General features: G+C 45.1%; 1 protein-coding gene across 1 annotated transcript in view; it reads right to left on the bottom strand.

Annotated features, from left to right (window-relative positions):
• Positions 1-3050: 3050 nt before the first annotated feature.
• LOC149866259 (endogenous retrovirus group 3 member 1 Env polyprotein-like) overlaps positions 3051-18038 on the bottom strand; it is a 42222-nt gene continuing 27234 nt past the window's right edge. Inside the window, exon 2 of the mRNA XM_090041092.1 lies at positions 3051-5595. Within this exon, the coding sequence (XP_089897218.1) occupies positions 3572-5218 (1647 nt within the window). The 5' untranslated portion in view covers positions 5219-5595 and the 3' untranslated portion in view covers positions 3051-3571. The remainder of the gene's footprint in view (positions 5596-18038) is intronic.

Here is an 18038-nt window from a genome sequence, read left to right as displayed (position 1 = left end):
TAGAGGCTGTAAAACAAAGGCACTGTTTTAAATTAGAGAAATAAAATGTCAACATATGCATTAAAACATTAAATGTATTTACTGCTGAGCCAATGGTTTTGTGATGAGCAATGCATCAAGCAGAGAAACCTTATAGATCCCCTGATCCACAGTTTCTAGTGACATAATCAAGGGGTCTGTTCATAGTAACCAACTGATGTATGTCCATATGTAAAACACCTTTGCAAACTTCTAAAATACATTTCATATAAACAAAAGTGTGTGGCACATATGATCATAGATACTTAATCACATCACTATCTAATTTGTTTTGTTTTTCTTTTCTTTTTTGCTTATGTGGAACATGGATTCCATAAAATATTAATCACCTCCTATAGTCTGCTGAGCCTTCTCAGATTCCATAAACTTTACTAATGGTTGAAGCCACTTAGTACCTCCTGAGACTGGTCAGTTTGTAAAGTTATTCACATACTTATGTGTTTGCAGCATCAACACCTAATGAGTTAAATTCATAATATAGCCTTTAAGCAAGAGCAAAGTTTGAACAGACAGATCCTAGTTATTAAAACCAAACCAAAAATACAGATGAAGTGAAAATGTCTAATGTAGCTGCTATTGCCTAATATTCCAAATAAAGTAACACTGTAAGCAATAAAACTAGCTGACAGATTGTATCATGTTCTGATTTATTACAACTGCTGGACTGAGCAAAGACTGGGCAAAGGTTAAGTAGGAGCAAACTGTTGTGGAAAGAAGGCTTAACGCTGCAATCTAGTCCAAAATTCTCTAACTTGACATATGTTCTAACTGCATAATTATAAATTAAAATATATTTAGCTTTTTGTCTGAAAAGCCCTTTATTTACTGAGGCTGAAGTTATACTATTAGTGAAACTGTCATTTTTAGCGTGCTGATCTTAGTAATAAGATTTTTAAAAATATCTTTCCATGTAGGACTAAAAGGAGCCTCTTTAAATATGCTATCAATTTTTCTTGGCATATTCACAGAAATCACGGAAATCATAAAGAAGTAGGGCTCGAATGGGCCTCCACAGGTCATATAGTCCAACCCCTGCCTGAAGCAGGATCATCCCTATCCAAATCATCCTGTACAAATCCATAATCCAATCTCTTAGTAAAATTACTGTCAGCCCTGACACAACAAAAGACAACACCCTAACCTGCCACAGGTAAAGCAGGGGGACCATCGCAACCAACATCCTGCTTCTTCAAACAAAAGATACGTTCAAGAGATCTCAGGAAGAGGGTCAAACCTGCCACTACAGAGGAAGGCAAATGCCCCAACCATAGTCCATACCAATCTGACCAGGGGGCAAAATTCCTTTCTGACATCAAAAACAACAATCACTCTGACTCTGAATAGAGGGGCAAGACCCTCTAGCCAGGAACCGCTAGCTTTAAATCCCAGCAGGAACACTGGCACACACCAATCAAAATCCCCAGCCTTGGCTGCTGGCAACACCCAATGCCTCTGAGGAAGACTTAAAAACAAAAAAACAAACGAACAAACAAACCACACACATCCTGACATGCTTCACAATGCAACTGTATCTGGATTTTCTGGAATGATGCAATTCTGTACTTACGGCACTTTGAAGTTTAGTAAAACTGCTGCTAATTAGAAATGCCACAGTAAAACAACTCAGAGATCTGTGCTAAATTTGGTCTGCAAAAGTTTATTTTTCAAATGCAGGTATCCAAGTTGTAGTCATATTGGTCCAGTCCTGATTGCTTTTTCAAATGCAGGCACCCAGTGGTATTTCTTCCTTCTGGCTTTTATATGCAGAACCTTGGTCTACTGCCATGGCTATATCTTTCATATCCCTTCAACAAACTGAAAAGAGTCTGTGTTAGCCAGGAAGTATTTATAGGAATTAGAATTCATATAAATTATTGTATGACTTAGAAATTGAAGAAAAACACTCAATTTTGAAGGTAAGAGTGTAATCAGGACCTGGAAAACCTATTCCTATATTGAATGATCTGTTCAATAATTCTGTTGTAGTTTCACATTTTACTCCTCACAAATACAATTTCATTTTCCATGCTGTATAAATCTAAGGTGAAACATATATTGGGGAAATAATGTAGAGGACTACAGCTACTTAATTCTGTCTGGCTTGCATCTGCCAAGCCCTCTGGCCAAAAAACACAACTAAGTGATCAGATTCTGTGCTAACCAAAGCAGAACAACTCAAACGTCCTATCACCTCTAACATCTGAATGCCAAGTGAAATCCTTCCAGCCATTTCATCAGATATACAAATCACCTGCCAAGGCACTTCGGCCACTTCCTCGTTGGAAGCAAATGCCACAGGAATTTTGTGCCTGCTGGAGAGGCCTGAAAATCAGGATAGTGGGTAGGCCAAATAAAGCAGTAATCCTGCTAACTGCTTACTCACTATAGCTGCTGTAAGGACCAGACCAGGTATGAGGCCCAATAACCTACTAATGCTAAAAGCAAGACCCTGATAGAAGAAACTTGCTGTTTTAAACTGCCAAGTATACACAATTAAATGGGCTTAAATGATCAACTCTTCACCTAAAGGCAAGTCTGATATTGTGAGGGTTAAATATCTTTAATTTCAGTGCTTGAGCTCAGGACACTAGCCCTAGTTTACACAGGTTGAGAATAAACTGAAATCTGGCCAAATTACTTTATATTTATTGTGCAGCTAAGAGCCCAATAATCAGCAGCAGCTAAAGAGTGCACAATACACCTCAAAAATGAGTGAAGGGGGTGCCTGTGTGTGCAAAGGTAAATAGGAGTATGGAGGCAGCACAACCCTAGCAGCCTGGAAATCTGCACACACTAATTTACCTTGTTTTTTAGTAATGGCACAAAATACTGTATGTGCTTCTGGTTGATGTAAATATCACGGTTCGTTTCTTTGGAGGCTCATTGAATAACAAATCCTTAGGCACACATTGTTGGTGAGACAAAAGGTATATATTTGCAAATAGGGTCAGAGGGAGAAGACAAAAGATCAAAACCCTCTGCCCCCGGGCACAATCATTAGCAGGCTTTTATCCCCTCTTCTGGCACGTGTGCAGAAACAGGAACTCTTACAACTCATTTCTGGTTCATACAAACATGCATGAGAATACGTCAGATCATGCATCCCATGTGTATTATAATTAACTACTTAAGTATGCGGGGCGGATAGGCTTAATATGTATTAGGTTATTGCGCGTGCTTAGAAGGGACCCAAGGTTACTCAAGGTTCAACCTGAAGGCTAAAATGGCAATTACTCTTATCTTAGCCTAAGAACTGTGGGAGCCATGAAAGAAAGTGTGATTTAGTGTAACAAAGAGATAGTAAATTTGCAGAACAAAGAGAGAGTGATACCTTAGTACAAAGAGCTCTTGGAGTTTTTCCTTCAGTTTCCAACCCCCCCCCTTCCCTCTCTCATTAAGGAGACAAGGAGGGCTGGCAGCCATGCTTATTCAGAGGACAACACTATTGATGGGAGCTAACAGCTATTGATAATGCATTTTTAATAATATTTCTAACAATATTCCCCCCTCAAGATGCTTTCTGATCTTTACTTCATTTGGGCATATCAAGATAATTACGAGGAATTTTTCTGAGGACCATGACTTTTGCTACAGTCTGTGCTTTTAGAGGGACTGCTGTGACCTGCATTCCTTCTACTGTGGTGGTTATCAATCTAGTAAGACAAGGAATGAGACAAGGGATAAAAATCAAACCAGTTAGAGCACACAAAAGCACAAACCCTACTTTTTTCCACCAGGGTCCTCCAAATAATTCAAACCACCAGTCCTTATTCCATGTGGTTTCCCACGTTTGTATTGGTACATGGGCTATTTTTCTAATCTCTTTGGCAATCTCTAAGACCACCTTCCCGTTATCATCTATTTGGAGGCAACAATTAGAAAGGTTGAACTTTCCACAGACTCCGCCATCCTCTGTGAGTAAATAGTCTAAAGCCATTCGATTTTGGTATATGGCTTCCCTCATCTGAGAACTTTGTCGGGCCAGCAACTCGAGAGCAGTGGCGGTCTGGTTAGTAATTACTTCCAAGACTGCCTGCAACCGGATGATTCTATTCAGCATATATATTGGTGTCCGGTAGCCCCAACTCCCATCATTAGCCCATGTAGCTGGTCCATAATACTCAATAATCCTCTGAGGAGGCCACTCATCCTCCTTCCACTTTTGGGAGCCACCCTGTGTCAAACTTACATCAATACTTCTCTTGGCCCTGTTCCAATCATCATACAAAGAGACTCCCAGCTTATTTCCAACCTCAGATGGTAACAAAAAGAAAGATGGTACAATTACTCCAATATAGCAGGTTCCTGTCCACCCTCGTGGTAGGACCGTATAGGCACGCTTTCCACAAATCCAATAATGTCCTTTTAGGGCTCTGTGTTCCCCTCCCAAGGCTAGGGGGTCACGGCTGTGGAAAAGAAGGGGATAGTATTTGGTGCCCTTATGCCCTAAAGGGCCAGTGTGATAGTTACTCAGTTTAAACTGACATTTCCATACGCCATCTTTATCCCTATACTCGCACTTGGTTATTTCATTTGTGTCATTTAAGGCACTCCAATATGCATTAAACCTTGCCACTGTGCCATTCAGGTGTGCCCATTGCCACTTATAGATGTAGGTAAATCGTTCGCCTCGGGCCTTTTCATATGCCTGACATCTGGTAGGGTCAGGATCGAAAGGTAATATTCTTGTCCTTTTGAGATTTTGCATCTGTGTGGAGATTGGGAGCCTAACGGCAGCAGAATTCCATTGATCAGCATACTTGCTGCATACTCGGGCCCATTTTAATGTCCATGTACACTGACTATGTCCCAAACTCCTTCCTGTACCATTACTGCTAATACAGTACTCTCCCAATGCCACTTGGGAAAGATCCCAGCTGTGGTTCTCATCCCATTCTTGACCAGTACTCTTAACATCTGCTTTGTCACTGACTAACCATTTTGGGGCCAAAGGAAAAGCCCTCCAAGGCCACTGTTCTCCGGCCTCTCGGAGCCCCCCACAGGCCCAGCAGTTGGTAAGATTAAAAGTACTTGCAATCCTCTCCATCATATCAACATACAAATTTGTCCCTGGGGGAGTAATTTGGGAAAGCGGGGGCATAGGCCAGTGGCTAAGGCTATGCAATCCTGCTTCTTTCATTATGCAGATAACAACAAGGCACATTAAAATTCCCACCATATTTTCCCTTTTACTTTCTGGACTAATTTTCTGAACTTTGATTAAGCCGTCTCAGGCACACTTGGAGATCACCAGTAGGTTCACAGCTCCACTTGCTGGCTTCTTGTTCCGAAGATGACTCAGCTTCCGGAGTGAGTTCGTCTTGGGAGTTGTTGTCCTCTGACGCTTGTGGATGTCGTTTCACACGGGTATGGTGTATCCAACGGTCATGGCCAGCGATCTTTACAGCGGTGTGGGTTGTTAGAAGTACCTGGAAAGGGCCACTCCACCTCTCAGTCAGAGGTTCCTTTTTCCACCGCTGCACCAAGACCCAGTCTCCCGGGGAGAAGTCATGTACCGGTACGTCTAAAGGCAGGCGCTGAAAGGAGGCTGCATACCTGTGAAGAGAAAACAAGACAGACTGCAAAGCAATAACGTACATATGAAGCTCACTATTACCTAATTCAAAAGTTACATTCTCTCGCATCCCAGGAGGTAAGACTTGAGGGGGCTTGCCAAACATAATTTCATATGGGGTCAATTTAAGGCCCCGTCGGGGAGTGTTTCGAATGCAAGTAAGGGCGAGCGGCAATGCTTGAGGCCACTTAAGACGTGTTTCAATACAGATTTTGGTGAGCAAAGTCTTTAAAGTCCTATTCATGCGTTCCACTTGTCCTGAACTCTGTGGTCTCCATGGTGTGTGTAATTTCCAAGTAACCTTGAGAGTTTGCGCGACTTCTTGAACCACTCTTCCCACGAAGTGTTGTCCTTGATCCGACTCAATGGACTCAGGCAGGGAATACCGTGGAATGATCTCCTGCAACAAATACTTCACTACTGCAGCTGCAGTGGCAGTCCTGGTGGGCCAGGCCTCGACCCAACCAGAGAGCTGGTCTACCATGACAAGTAAAAACCCGTGATGTCCGAACCGTGGGAGCTCGGCAAAATCAATCGCCATGCCTGTCCAGGGTACGCTGCCCAGGGTCTACCTCCCATTGGCACAGGGGGTTTCCTTCGGGGGTTTACTTTCTGGCATGTGATGCACTTGGTAGCAATGCGCTGAGCTTCTACATATAGCCCTGGAGCTACTGCTTGGCGGATCACTAGATCACCCATGGCCAAACCTCCCATATGGGTTCTTGCATGGAGCTGTTGCAGCACCTCCCGAAGCAATGGCCTGGCTATCATGACTTTCCCTCCTGGTACTATCCACCACCCCTGGGAGTTCTTTTCTGCACAAGCTCTTTGTGCAAATTTATCTTCTTCAGGGGAATACTGTGGGACTAAATCTTGGATGTCTGGCCATATGGCATGGGACATGGCCTGCTTGGATACCTCCTCCGCTTCTCCCCCAATAAATGCAGCTTCCTTTGCTGCTGAATCAGCCTTTGCATTTCCAAGCTTATGCTTTTCCTCAGCAGCCTTCCCATGGGCCCGCACATGAATGACTGCTACCTCTTTAGGCTGGTGGAGTGCCTCTAGTAGCTTGATAATCTGGGGGCCATTAGCAATTTTATTCCCAGAGGCCGTAATGAAACCCATTTCTTTCCACAATAGTCCGTGTGCATGGACTGTAGAAAAAGCATAGCGACAGTCAGTGTATATATTAACCCGCTGGTCTGTCCCCAGCTGTAATGCTCGGGTGAGCGCAGTGAGTTCTGCGGCCTGTGCCGACCATGAGCTCGGTAATGACTCCCTCCATACTACCTTATCCAAGGTTACCACTGCACATCCTGTTCGTCTTTTTCCATCGATGACAGAGCTGGAGCCGTCTACGAAGTATTCAACATCTGGGTCCTCAATTGGGTCCTCAGCAAGATCAGGTCGCACCTGTGTGGTTTGATTCAGGACCTCAAGGCAGTCATGCATCGGTTTTCCTGGCTCCAGCAGCAAGGTTGCAGGGTTTAAGGCTGTAGTATGTTTGAAAGTAAGTCCTGGATTAGAGAGCAAAAATATCTCATACCGTGATTGTCTGGAGGGGTTAAGAAATTTCCCTCCCTCAGTCCCTAGGATCTGGGGAACTCCATGAGGAGTGAGTATTTCCATATCCGCACCCATGACTATCTTCTGGGCTTCTTCAACAACCACTGCTGTGGCTGCCACAGCCCGAAGACAGGCTGGCCACCCGAGTGCAACTGGATCTAGAACCTTTGAGTAATATCCCACGGGTCTCCAGGTCGGGCCCGATGGCTGTGTCAGCACCCCTGATGCAACCCCTCGATTCTCATGAACATACAGTCGATATGGCTTTTTACTGTTTGGGATGGCCAGGGCAGGGGGCTGGGTTAATGCTGCTTTAAGCAGATCAAAGGCATGCTGCATTTCTTTATTCCATTTCCATTTAGTGAGACTCTCCTTAGTCAGTGAGTCATATAGTGGTCTAGCCTTCCCACCATAATCTGGTATCCATAGTCGACAGAACCCAGTTAGCCCTAGGAATGCTCGTAGCTCCTTGGGTGACTTAGGTGGGGTTAGACCTTGGATTGCCTGTATGCGATCTGCACTCAGGGCTCTGACTCCTTTTGAGAGCTTATATCCCAAAAATGTGACTTCAGGCTGACATATCTGGGCTTTCTCTCTAGAAACTTTATATCCTTTTTCCCCCAGAGTGTTTAGGAGTGACCTGGTGGCTTCCTCACAGAGCTGCAAGTTTGGGCTTGCAACTAGCAGGTCATCCACATACTGGAGGAGAGTCACTGCGGGGTGTGATCCCTTCCACTCCTCCAAGTCCTTCTGAAGGGCAAGTCCGAAAATATGAGGGGCTGCTACGAATCCTTGTGGGAGAACTGTCCACATGAGTTGGGCTTTATGGAAGGTGTCTGGATCCTCCAATTCAAAAGCAAACAATTTTTGACTCTCTCGGTGAAGGGGAATAGAGAAGAAAGCATCTTTCAAATCTAGCACTGAAAATATTTCAGCTTCCCCCGGTACTTGTGTCAAAATCGTATGAGGGTTCGGGGCTACAGGATGGTCTGAAAGGACCTTCTTATTTACTGCCCGTAGGTCTTGGACCAGTCTGTATGAGACCCCATCTGCCTTCGGCACTCCAAGGATGGGGGTGTTATAGGGTGAGGACCCTTCCACTAGCCATCCGTACCTCTTGTATTTCTCTATTAACGGCTTGAGTCCAGCTCTGGCCGCTCGGCTGAGTGGGTACTGCTTTACCCGAACGGGCCCCTCCCCATCCTTGAGTACGATCCTTACCGGGGAGACGAACTTAGCTCGCGCAGGGGTTCCATCAGCCCATACTGAGGGGTCTACTCCAGTCATGTGATCTTCTGGACTTACTGCAGGGCGTCGGTCCTCCAGGAGAGCCATCTGATAGTTCGAGCTCTGCTTGACAGGTAGCTGGACCACCATCTGATCGTCTCTGAAAAAGATCTCAGCTTGCAATTTTGTGAGTAAGTCCCGCCCAAGGAGTGCAACCGGGCAACTTGGAGAATGCATAAAGGAGTGCTCAAGCAAATGATCCCCCACTTTGGTGAGGAGTGGTTTACAAACAGGGAGTCGGGATTGTGTTCCCTCAATCCCTTCTACAAGTACATGCTGTTCACTAGTTCCTGCACAGGGGGGTTTTTCTGGAATCATTGAAAATGTAGCCCCAGTATCCACCAAGGCTTCAAAGTTTTTGCCACCAACCCTAATGGTTACCATGGGATCTTCTCGGGCTCCAACCCGAAGGGTAGTGGTCTTAGATCCCTGTCCCCTTCATTCTGAATCCTCACCCTTGTCTTCTGCCCGCATGAGGTGACCTCTCGGTTCCCTCTCTCTCTTCTCCTTCAACTTCGGGCATTCCCTTTTCCAGTGTCCTTTCTCTTTGCAATAAGCACAAACGTCTGCTCCCACTCTTTCTCCTTTCCCCTTCTGCATCCCAGCCTTCTCAGAGTTCCCTCCAGTTATAGCAGCTGCTAGTGCTGCCATCTGTCGCTGAGCCTTTTTATCCTCCTTGCGCTCCTGCACTTGCTCACGATTCCCATACACCTTATATGCAATTTCCACCAGCTCTGAAATCGGTTTCCCAGCACCTCCCTCAGTTTTCTGTAACTTCTTACAGATATCAGCAGCAGATTGACCAATAAACATAAGATTTACCATGCGCTGGTTATCTGGGGCTTCTGGATCCAGATCCGAAAACCTGCGAAACGCCTCATACAGCCTCCCAAGGAAAGCTGAGGGATCCTCCTCTTTTCCCTGTCTCACTTCATACAACTTAGACAGATTGGTAACCCGAGGCACTGCCTTTCCCATTGCTTCCACTATAATTCCCAGATACCGTGCACTCAGCTCTCTGCCTTCGGCAGTGTGATTATCCCATCTCGGCTCTTCTACAGGGAAGGTATCACGCAGAGTACGACCAGCAGCACCCTCTAACTCAACTCTGGCTGTCGCAATACGTTCTGCTGTACCTAACACTAATCTCCTCTCCTCCGGGGTTAGGAGGGTCTGGAGCATCATCTGGACATCAGCCCAAGTGGGTCGATGAGTCTGCCCAATAGATCGAAACAAATCCCTCATCTTTTCAGGGTCTTCACGAAAAGAGGGGCTCTGATTTTTCCAGTTAAATAAATCTGAAGTGCTAAATGGGGTGTAGACAAAAGTTGCAGTGCCTCCTTCCCCAATAATTTCTCTCATCGGACAGTTCAACACCGGCTGTGACTCTACAGGCTTGCGCAAATAATAACCCTTATTTCCTGATTCAGATGAGGCACTTGGCTGAGGCTCACGCTCTAACTCATTAGGTATGCCTTGGTACGTCGGTGGTGGTCTCTCTAAGGGAGGGGGCGGTGGTGCAGAAGGACTGGATGCCGAGGAGGCGTCTGACTCATCTTTGCTACCCGACAGGGCAACCGGAGCACGGGTCCGGTACTCAGCCAATTCAGAATCCCCCCCCTCATTAGACTCAGGAAGTATAGGCGCCCCCGCCCCGAGTCTTTTTCTTAACAAGCATCACATGAGCATCACATGAGACTTTACTAAGTAATTCTTAATCCAAGGTGGCTGATTTTGAACCACCCACAACCAACAATCAATATAAGGAAACTGATTCCAATACCCATTTTGCATAACAATTTCATGGATAGCTATCACTTCTTTTAGCACAAAGGATCCTCTCGGGGTCCAGTGGACCCCAAATGTTGGCCACTCGAGTTGACAAAACTTAGTTAACCTTTTTTCATTTTTATTCCGTAATCGGCCGGCCTTGCAAATTTATTAAAATGACGTAATAAGCACTTTAGAGGGGTATCCGTGTTTTCTACACGGGAGCTAACCGTACCCATTTTGCCCACAAAAGTGCACCCAAGGCACACCAAATACCAAAAAGACCTTTACAGCAGATGATTTACCATGAGAACATGCACACCTCCTGCTCCGGACCCAGAACCAAATTGGGCAAAGGGAATTCGTATACTCACTCAGATACCCCAGAGATCTCGATCCAAAGCCAAAAATGTGTACCTGGAGACTCCAAAAAAGAACAAAATTTGCATAGGAGCCCTTAGTGTTCCGGATGTCCCGGCTCACACCTCAAGCCCCCCCTCAGGGCGAGCCAAAAAGAAAGGCTCGGCGCGCAACCCCCCCAGGGGGGCAGAGACGATGCGCCGACGAACTCCGGAGTCACCAAAGAAAGCCCCACGTTGGGCGCCAATTCTGATGTAAATATCACGGTTCGTTTCTTTGGAGGCTCATTGAATAACAAATCCTTAGGCACACATTGTTGGTGAGACAAAAGGTATATATTTGCAAATAGGGTCAGAAGGAGAAGACAAAAGATCAAAACCCTCTGCCCCCGGGCACAATCATTAGCAGGCTTTTATCCCCTCTCTTCTGGCATGTGTACAGAAACAGGAACTCTTACAACTCATTTCCGGTTCATACAAACATGCATGAGAATACATCAGATCATGCATCCCATGTGTATTATAATTAACTACTTAAGTATGCAGGGCGGATAGGCTTAATATGTATTAGGTTATTGCGCATGCTTAGAAGGGACCCAAGGTTACTCAAGGTTCAACCTGAAGGCTAAAATGGCAATTACTCTTATCTTAGCCTAAGAACTGTGGGAGCCATGAAAGAAAGTGTGATTTAGTGTAACAAAGAGACAGTAAATTTGCAGAACAAAGAGAGAGTGATACCTTAGTACAAAGAGCTCTTGGAGTTTTTCCTTCAGTTTCCAACCCCCCCCTTCCCTCTCTCATTAAGGAGACAAGGAGGGCTGGCAGCCGTGCTTATTCAGAGGACAACACTATTGATGGGAGCTAACAGCTATTGATAATGCATTTTTAATAATATTTCTAACAAGGTCAAGGTAAAGTAGCCCACGCAGAGCTCTATGCTGCTGTGGTTAGACTGCAGCCAGTACCCAAGTTAGCTCATACATAGCTAGCTTGAATATCTCTACAGTATACTACTGTTTGCAGTGTGAATATATCCTAAGTAATCTTTGTGCTCTTATAACTTGAGATCAGCTGTGAGCTAGTTTTATCCACCACCATGAGCTTAACTAACCCAATGGTGCTCAAGCTTTTGGTCCTGCAGGTCAATGGGTGGCCTGTGGTCAGTCCACAGGCCAGATCAAGCCCCACATGCCAGGGCAGACAGGGCCCCGTGGCTGACCCTTGGCTCCAGGATCAGCCATCACATCAGCTCCGCATCCTGGGTTGTACCCTGGCACCCCACACTGCCCCCAAGTGCCAGAATCAGGCCCCACATTGGCCCTGCCCTGCACCATGTACCCGGATCGTGCTTTGGAGCCCTGCACTGCCTCCTCCCATCCCCAGGATCAGGCCCTGCATGCCGGGATCAGGTTGTTAGAAATGGAGTATTGTTAGAATATTGTTAGAAATGGAGTGTTGTTAGAAATGCACAGTTTGCATCTCGTACCTGATAAGCAAAAACCCTGCCAAGGACTTTTTTTCCTTGGCTAGCTTTGCTACAGTTTTTCTTATGCTAAATCACTCCCTCCCCCACACTCCCCCTGGCTTTCTCATGCAGATTACAGAAGCTAGAATTCAACTGACTGTGTCCTTGAAAGGGGGGGGGATTTAAACTCTTGGTGACCTAAAGAACTTTCTGAGCATGCGCAATTAGCTGATGCATATTTGCTTATCCGCCCTGCATACTTAAGTAGTTAATTATAATATACATGCGATGGATGAAGTGACATACATGTTTGTATGAAACGGAAATGAGCTGTAAGAGTTCCTGTTTCTGCACGTGCCCAGGAGGGGAAGGATAAAAACCAGCTGAAAAAGTTCCTCAGGGGTTCGGAATAATCTGAGTTCTTTGACTCTGCTCCGACCCTATTTGCAAATACACCTTTTGTGCTGCTAATAAGTGTGTGTCTGAGATTTCTTCGCGTGCCTCCAGAGAAATGAACCACAATTTTTGCAACAAGGTTCTGGGACCTGGTGTCACCCTTGCCTGGCCCGACATGCCAGGATCAGGCCTTGGCAGTCCGCAGTGCCCCTACCTAGCCTGGTGTGCTGAAATCAGTCCCTGTGTGCCCAATCTAGTGCATAGGCTCTAGGGCTCTCCCACAAGTCCAGAAATTTAGCAAAAGGGGACTAGTGACACCACTCCCTGACTGCCAGATTTTCAGACCTATGGAGAGCCCTGCAGGCTGGATGACATGGTGCCAGGGTTGGATCTGTCTTGTGGGCCAGGGATTGAGCACCCCTGAACTAACCTAAAGGCTTCTGTACACCAATTACTATTGGCTCCACACAACCAGGAAGGCAGCAAGGTTACATGCTTTTTCGGAAGGCCACAGGAAGGAATGGTGTTAAAGAAGGTATTATGCTGCCTCTGTGCCACCAGCAAATGCCCTACACTGGAGCAATCTTCCTAGGGTTAGTGGTATCAGCTGTGCAACAGAGAGCAGCCCTAACAGAAAGGTAATGGGAGCCCTCATCTTGGCCTCACATGTTCAGAATTCAAATCCTATGACCTGTCAATGAGCCATGGAAGCAGGCAAGACACCAATATCTGTATCATCAGCTAGTAGGGCTTTGCTGACAAGGTGAAGCCACCTGAGGATCTGGTATCCAGCTAATCACTTAATTGCACAGAAGTTACTCTAAACAAATAAGAAGAGTTTGAAATAAATAGTTGTCAAGCAACTGAAAATGGCAAATTTAATCATGGCTCAAAATTCTTGTAGTACCATACTGCATAATGAGTTTTCCTCAAGCTAATTTAAGTAAGGAATCAGTGAAAATAAATTTAAAGTACTACTTAGATTTTATACGCATGCTTTTTTACTGATCCTAACATGACTTAAACTCACCAAATGGTCTTGTGCTCTTGCTAAAAGGTTACTTTTGCCACACAACTGTACCTAATACATAAGGATTCATGGAAAGATTTTTCAGTCATACAAGAATTCCAGTCTAGACCTTAGGAGGATTTTTGTTTGATTGCTTGCTTTTCAGCTAAAAACAAAAACTATGGAGAATAGCTAGATATTCTGTATAAGAATAGAAATATCAAAGACATTCTTTCCTGAACAGCACAAAAATATATTAAGGTTTGCCTCCAAACATTATTTTTTTCATGAGCAGTTTGCTTGCATGTCTTTACATTACACAAAATCACATTAAAAGAATATTGTAAGGCTGCACAGACAAGCCAGCTAGAGGAGGTTCAGTGCAGGTGGAATTATTAAGAAGTTTTTGCTGCTAACATCTAAGAAGTCTCTTCTGAACATGTGTGACTTTCAATTTTTCTAAGATGTATAATGTGGCCAAATTTGGGCAGATTTCCACAAGAACTGCAAAAGTTATTTTCCTGACAAAGCCATTCATCAGCTAAATTTCATATTCCTGGTCTGAAGCATGGAGGTATAAGAGCTTCTCAAAGAATCTAAATTTTTGATTATGGACAAAACCCTGTATATTTTTCCTAACCGAATTCTTAGAAGTGAACTGTTTTATCTGAAATTAAAACAACCAACAACAAGACCCTTAAGTCAATATCCAACATGAAAAATTTCAAATGTATAAGCAACTGAAAACAGGGTTTTATAAGAAGTATTAGGTAACCTTAATAATAGGTGTGCATCCAGCCCCTCCTATACCTACTTAAAAAGAAAAACATAAGGGCAAAACATTCTCAGAATCATTTGTGGTGGGTTTACCGATAACTGCCCGATGTGTCGGGGCTCAGAGACTCTTTAATGTGATTGGTGGAGCCCTTCCACCAATTAAGCAATTGCTGAGGAGGAGCTTGCCCCGCCCCTACCCTGAGGCAGAGAACCTGGACCTGGCTGAAGCCTGCACCTTGCTTCAACCTGATTGGTCCATTTGCAATCCAGGGGCAAACCTTGCAATCCAGGGGCGGATCCTCAGTGGGTATAAAAGAGCAGCATGCCCAGCACATGAGTGGCTGCATTGAGGGATGGAGAAGAGGATGAGCAAAGAAAAGATAGTGCGAGCTGGCCAGCGGGGCAGAGCCAGTGCCTTGAAGAGCCTGAAGACCCTTCTTTATTGGACGGGAGCAGCCAGTAGCTGCACCCCCAACCCCCCACTAAGGAACGCGGTGTTGGTGCAGGCAGTGCTGTACAGAGGGTTCAGGAGGAACCAGGACCCTGCAAGCTGCTTGAGGCAGCTTGGGTCTACAACCCTGGGTGTGCAGCTAGGAACGCTGTGCACAGGTCAGTGCATGGAGAAGAACCCTAGAAGCCATTCAAGGCAGCTCGGGTCTGCAGCCCCTGGCTCAGGGCCAAGTAATTGGTGCCGACAGGGTGGCATAGAGCAGTCTGGGAGGGATCAAGACCTTGTGAGCCACTCATGACGGCTTGGGTCTGGGCCCCCTGACAAAAAGCCAGCCACCCAGTGAAGACAACACTGCACAGAGGGTCCAGGAGTGGACCGAGCCCCACCCAGTGTTGCACAAGGCGACCTAGGCCTCCAACCCTTAGCAGAAGGCAAACTCCCTGGGAGCACATGACGGTGCTCGGGGTTCCAAGTGGGCAAGTGACCCAGAAGGAGTCAAAGGCCCAGGAGGCTTCTGCCAGCAAGGAGCAACATGTCTGAGGGGCCAAGAACCACTCAATCTGGACCCTGAGTCATGAGTTGCTGGGGAAAAGGATTCCCACAGGGGAGGGGAAATTCCTCCTGGCATGGGTGACTGGTGCCACCTTAGTCAGGGGGGACACATGCTCCCCCAGTGACCAGTCAGTGACTGGGGTGGTCCCCTGTGGCCAAGCTTGCTGACTCGAGGGGATGTCCCCCTGTGGCAAAATTTACCGACCAGTGAGTGGCCACGGCACTCCCAAAAGTGGCTACGGCACTCCCGGAAGTGGCCACGGTGCTCCCAAAAGTGGCCGCAGCACTTCCAGAAATGGCTGTGGCCTAAGTCCGGTGCTCCCACTCCCCAGCTGGCTCTAGCAGCTGGTGCTCCCACCTGCCCCCCCTGCCCATCACCTAAGCAGGGAGTACGGCCAGGCAGGGGGTGCACCAAAGTTCTCAGGGGGTGTACATGCACCCCTGTGCACCCCCTACACATTGCCACTGCCTCCTAGTTAGTAAGGGGCTCCTGGAGGTGAGGTCCCAAGGGGAGAGGGCCCCCTCTGAGTTTATAGGCTTCATTGGGGGTTGCGGAAAGCCCAAGGGGCATTGTGGCTTTCCCCTCCCACTAGTCACTGGAGTGCAGCTAAGGCCTTAGGAACAGCCTGGGCCTTGGGGACTTTTGAAGAGTCAAGTTTATTTTTGATGTTTATGTGCCTTCTATTTTGTGAGAGAGCACCTCATATTTTGTAACACTGCCTCTTATATGTTGTGTATTTTTATAATTGTATAGTGGTAGTTTAATAGTGTGTAGAATATATGACTCTTAACTGGGGCTCTGCTGGGACCCCTTCCTTCATACTTACCTATGCTTATCTGTTTCAGATCAACTGCTTACCCATGCATTGTTTGATGTTTCTTGAGATGGTGTAATCTTTCAGCCTTCATTTGTGGGATACAACGCTATATGACAATTGTATATTTGTGTATATACGTTTCTCAGTATCAATTTCTTTAGATTTTAGATATCTTAATAAATCTGTACATAGTTAAGTATTTTTGTCCTGGCCTGACTCTATAGGGAATAGAGGGAACTGGCTTACATTTGCAGGTCCCTCTTGCAGCACTCCTACCTAGTCACCCATCCCTTCTTTTTGGAGAGGGGAAAACATATTTGGGTGCACCCAGGTTACAGATTTTAATTTCTTTTGGACTGACAGCAATACTTTTTAACTCAAAAGGATGTCAACGTTTATGAAGCTTCAAATAGAATATCTCTCAGAATGTTTAAACAAAATGCAACCTTGAGCTCTAAAAAAAAAATGCTTCAAAAACAGAGACTCTAATATGACTAAAATTTGAGCTTGGTTACTCTTAACACCAAACCCACTCAATCTTTCTATAACCATATGGTGTTCCAAGTCACCGCTTTGTTTACAGTCCGTGAGTCTGCAAAATATCAAAATGTATCATCCTACCAGGGTAGTACTGGTATATGTTTCAATCTTCTGTGTACTCTCAGAATGAAAGAAGAAAGCAGGGCAGAAGGACATCATGACCTGCATAAACATATTTCCATGAATCAAGAAACAGTTAATAAAGATTAGTAGGATGCATCTCAGTATATCTGACTACAAATAGTGCCAAAACTGATGTCTAATTTTACTTCCCGAACATGAGCATTTCCCTTTAGCAAATCTTTTAAGCTTTAGTCTGAAAAATCCATTTTTAAAGCAGGAAAATAGCATCAATGCAAACTAAAGTTTTCAAGATTTATGCATATCAAAATAAATGTATAACACCAGTCTATTAACCCTTTCTGTATAAGAATGCTATAGATTGTGTGGTTTGAAAACTGGTTAAGTAGGAAATGATACTTCATATTTTGATAACACTTTTCATATGAAGATCTTAAAGCACTTCATGAAAATTCAGGAAGCCACAACAAGGGTGAATAAATTTTATACCTATTTTAAAGATAGTGATTTAAAGACAAAAAAGGCTACGTTCTTTTTCAAAGTAAGCAAGTAAGTCACAGAGCTAGAAATGGAACTCAGGAGTCATTGCTAGTCCCTTGCTTGCATAAAGTAGTGTCTCAGACAAACAAAAAGGGTATTTCTGCTTGGTCCTGGAAACATTAGGAAAAGTTTAATGTAGCTTAAACATGTAGACTATTGACAAATAATTCTAAAAGTTTGGCAGCCTCTCCCAGTGCTTCTTAATTTGTTGTTTTGCATAGCCATAAATCATTGCCTTAATCAACTTGCATAACATTTGTCCAAAGAACAAAGCAAGTTATATAATGATTCCAATGGTCCCCAGCCTGTGTCATCATCACAGTCCCTGTATACAAAAATAAAAAGAACTAGACGATAAACTTTATTTGTGGAGCAGTAGACAAGCCTCTGTAGAGTCTTTGTCTGGCTCTCTAACTAACTTGCTACTTAACTTAGCTAATGACCAACTTCCTTAGTCTCCTTTTTCGTTGGGGAACATTTTTAAATTAAAACTTCTATCACTGCATCTGTGGCAAAGTAGTCCAGATGTTCATGCCAGTTTTCCCAGGATAAATCATAAAGAAGTTTCCCAGATAAGAGGTATGTGGCAGGAGTATCACTACGGGAGTCTTTCTAGTGGTGACTCCGCCCTCCTGTTATGGGCCAGCTGCCTGCTTACTCGCCTGCCATGCCTTGATCTTAATTGGTTGAGTGATGTAACTAGCGGGAGGCTCCCCACTTTATATGCCGCAGTGCCAGGGGGCGCTATCTGCAGCTCCTTGTCCTCCCCTACACCACAGCCCAAGCCTCACAGATGGTGCCAACAGGATTTCT

Source organism: Crocodylus siamensis, chromosome 4 (genome assembly GCF_052110815.1).
Source record: "Crocodylus siamensis isolate JL-2025a chromosome 4, ASM5211081v1, whole genome shotgun sequence".
Classification (NCBI taxonomy): domain Eukaryota; kingdom Metazoa; phylum Chordata; order Crocodylia; family Crocodylidae; genus Crocodylus; species Crocodylus siamensis.
This window is presented reverse-complemented; position numbering and strand designations above follow the sequence as displayed.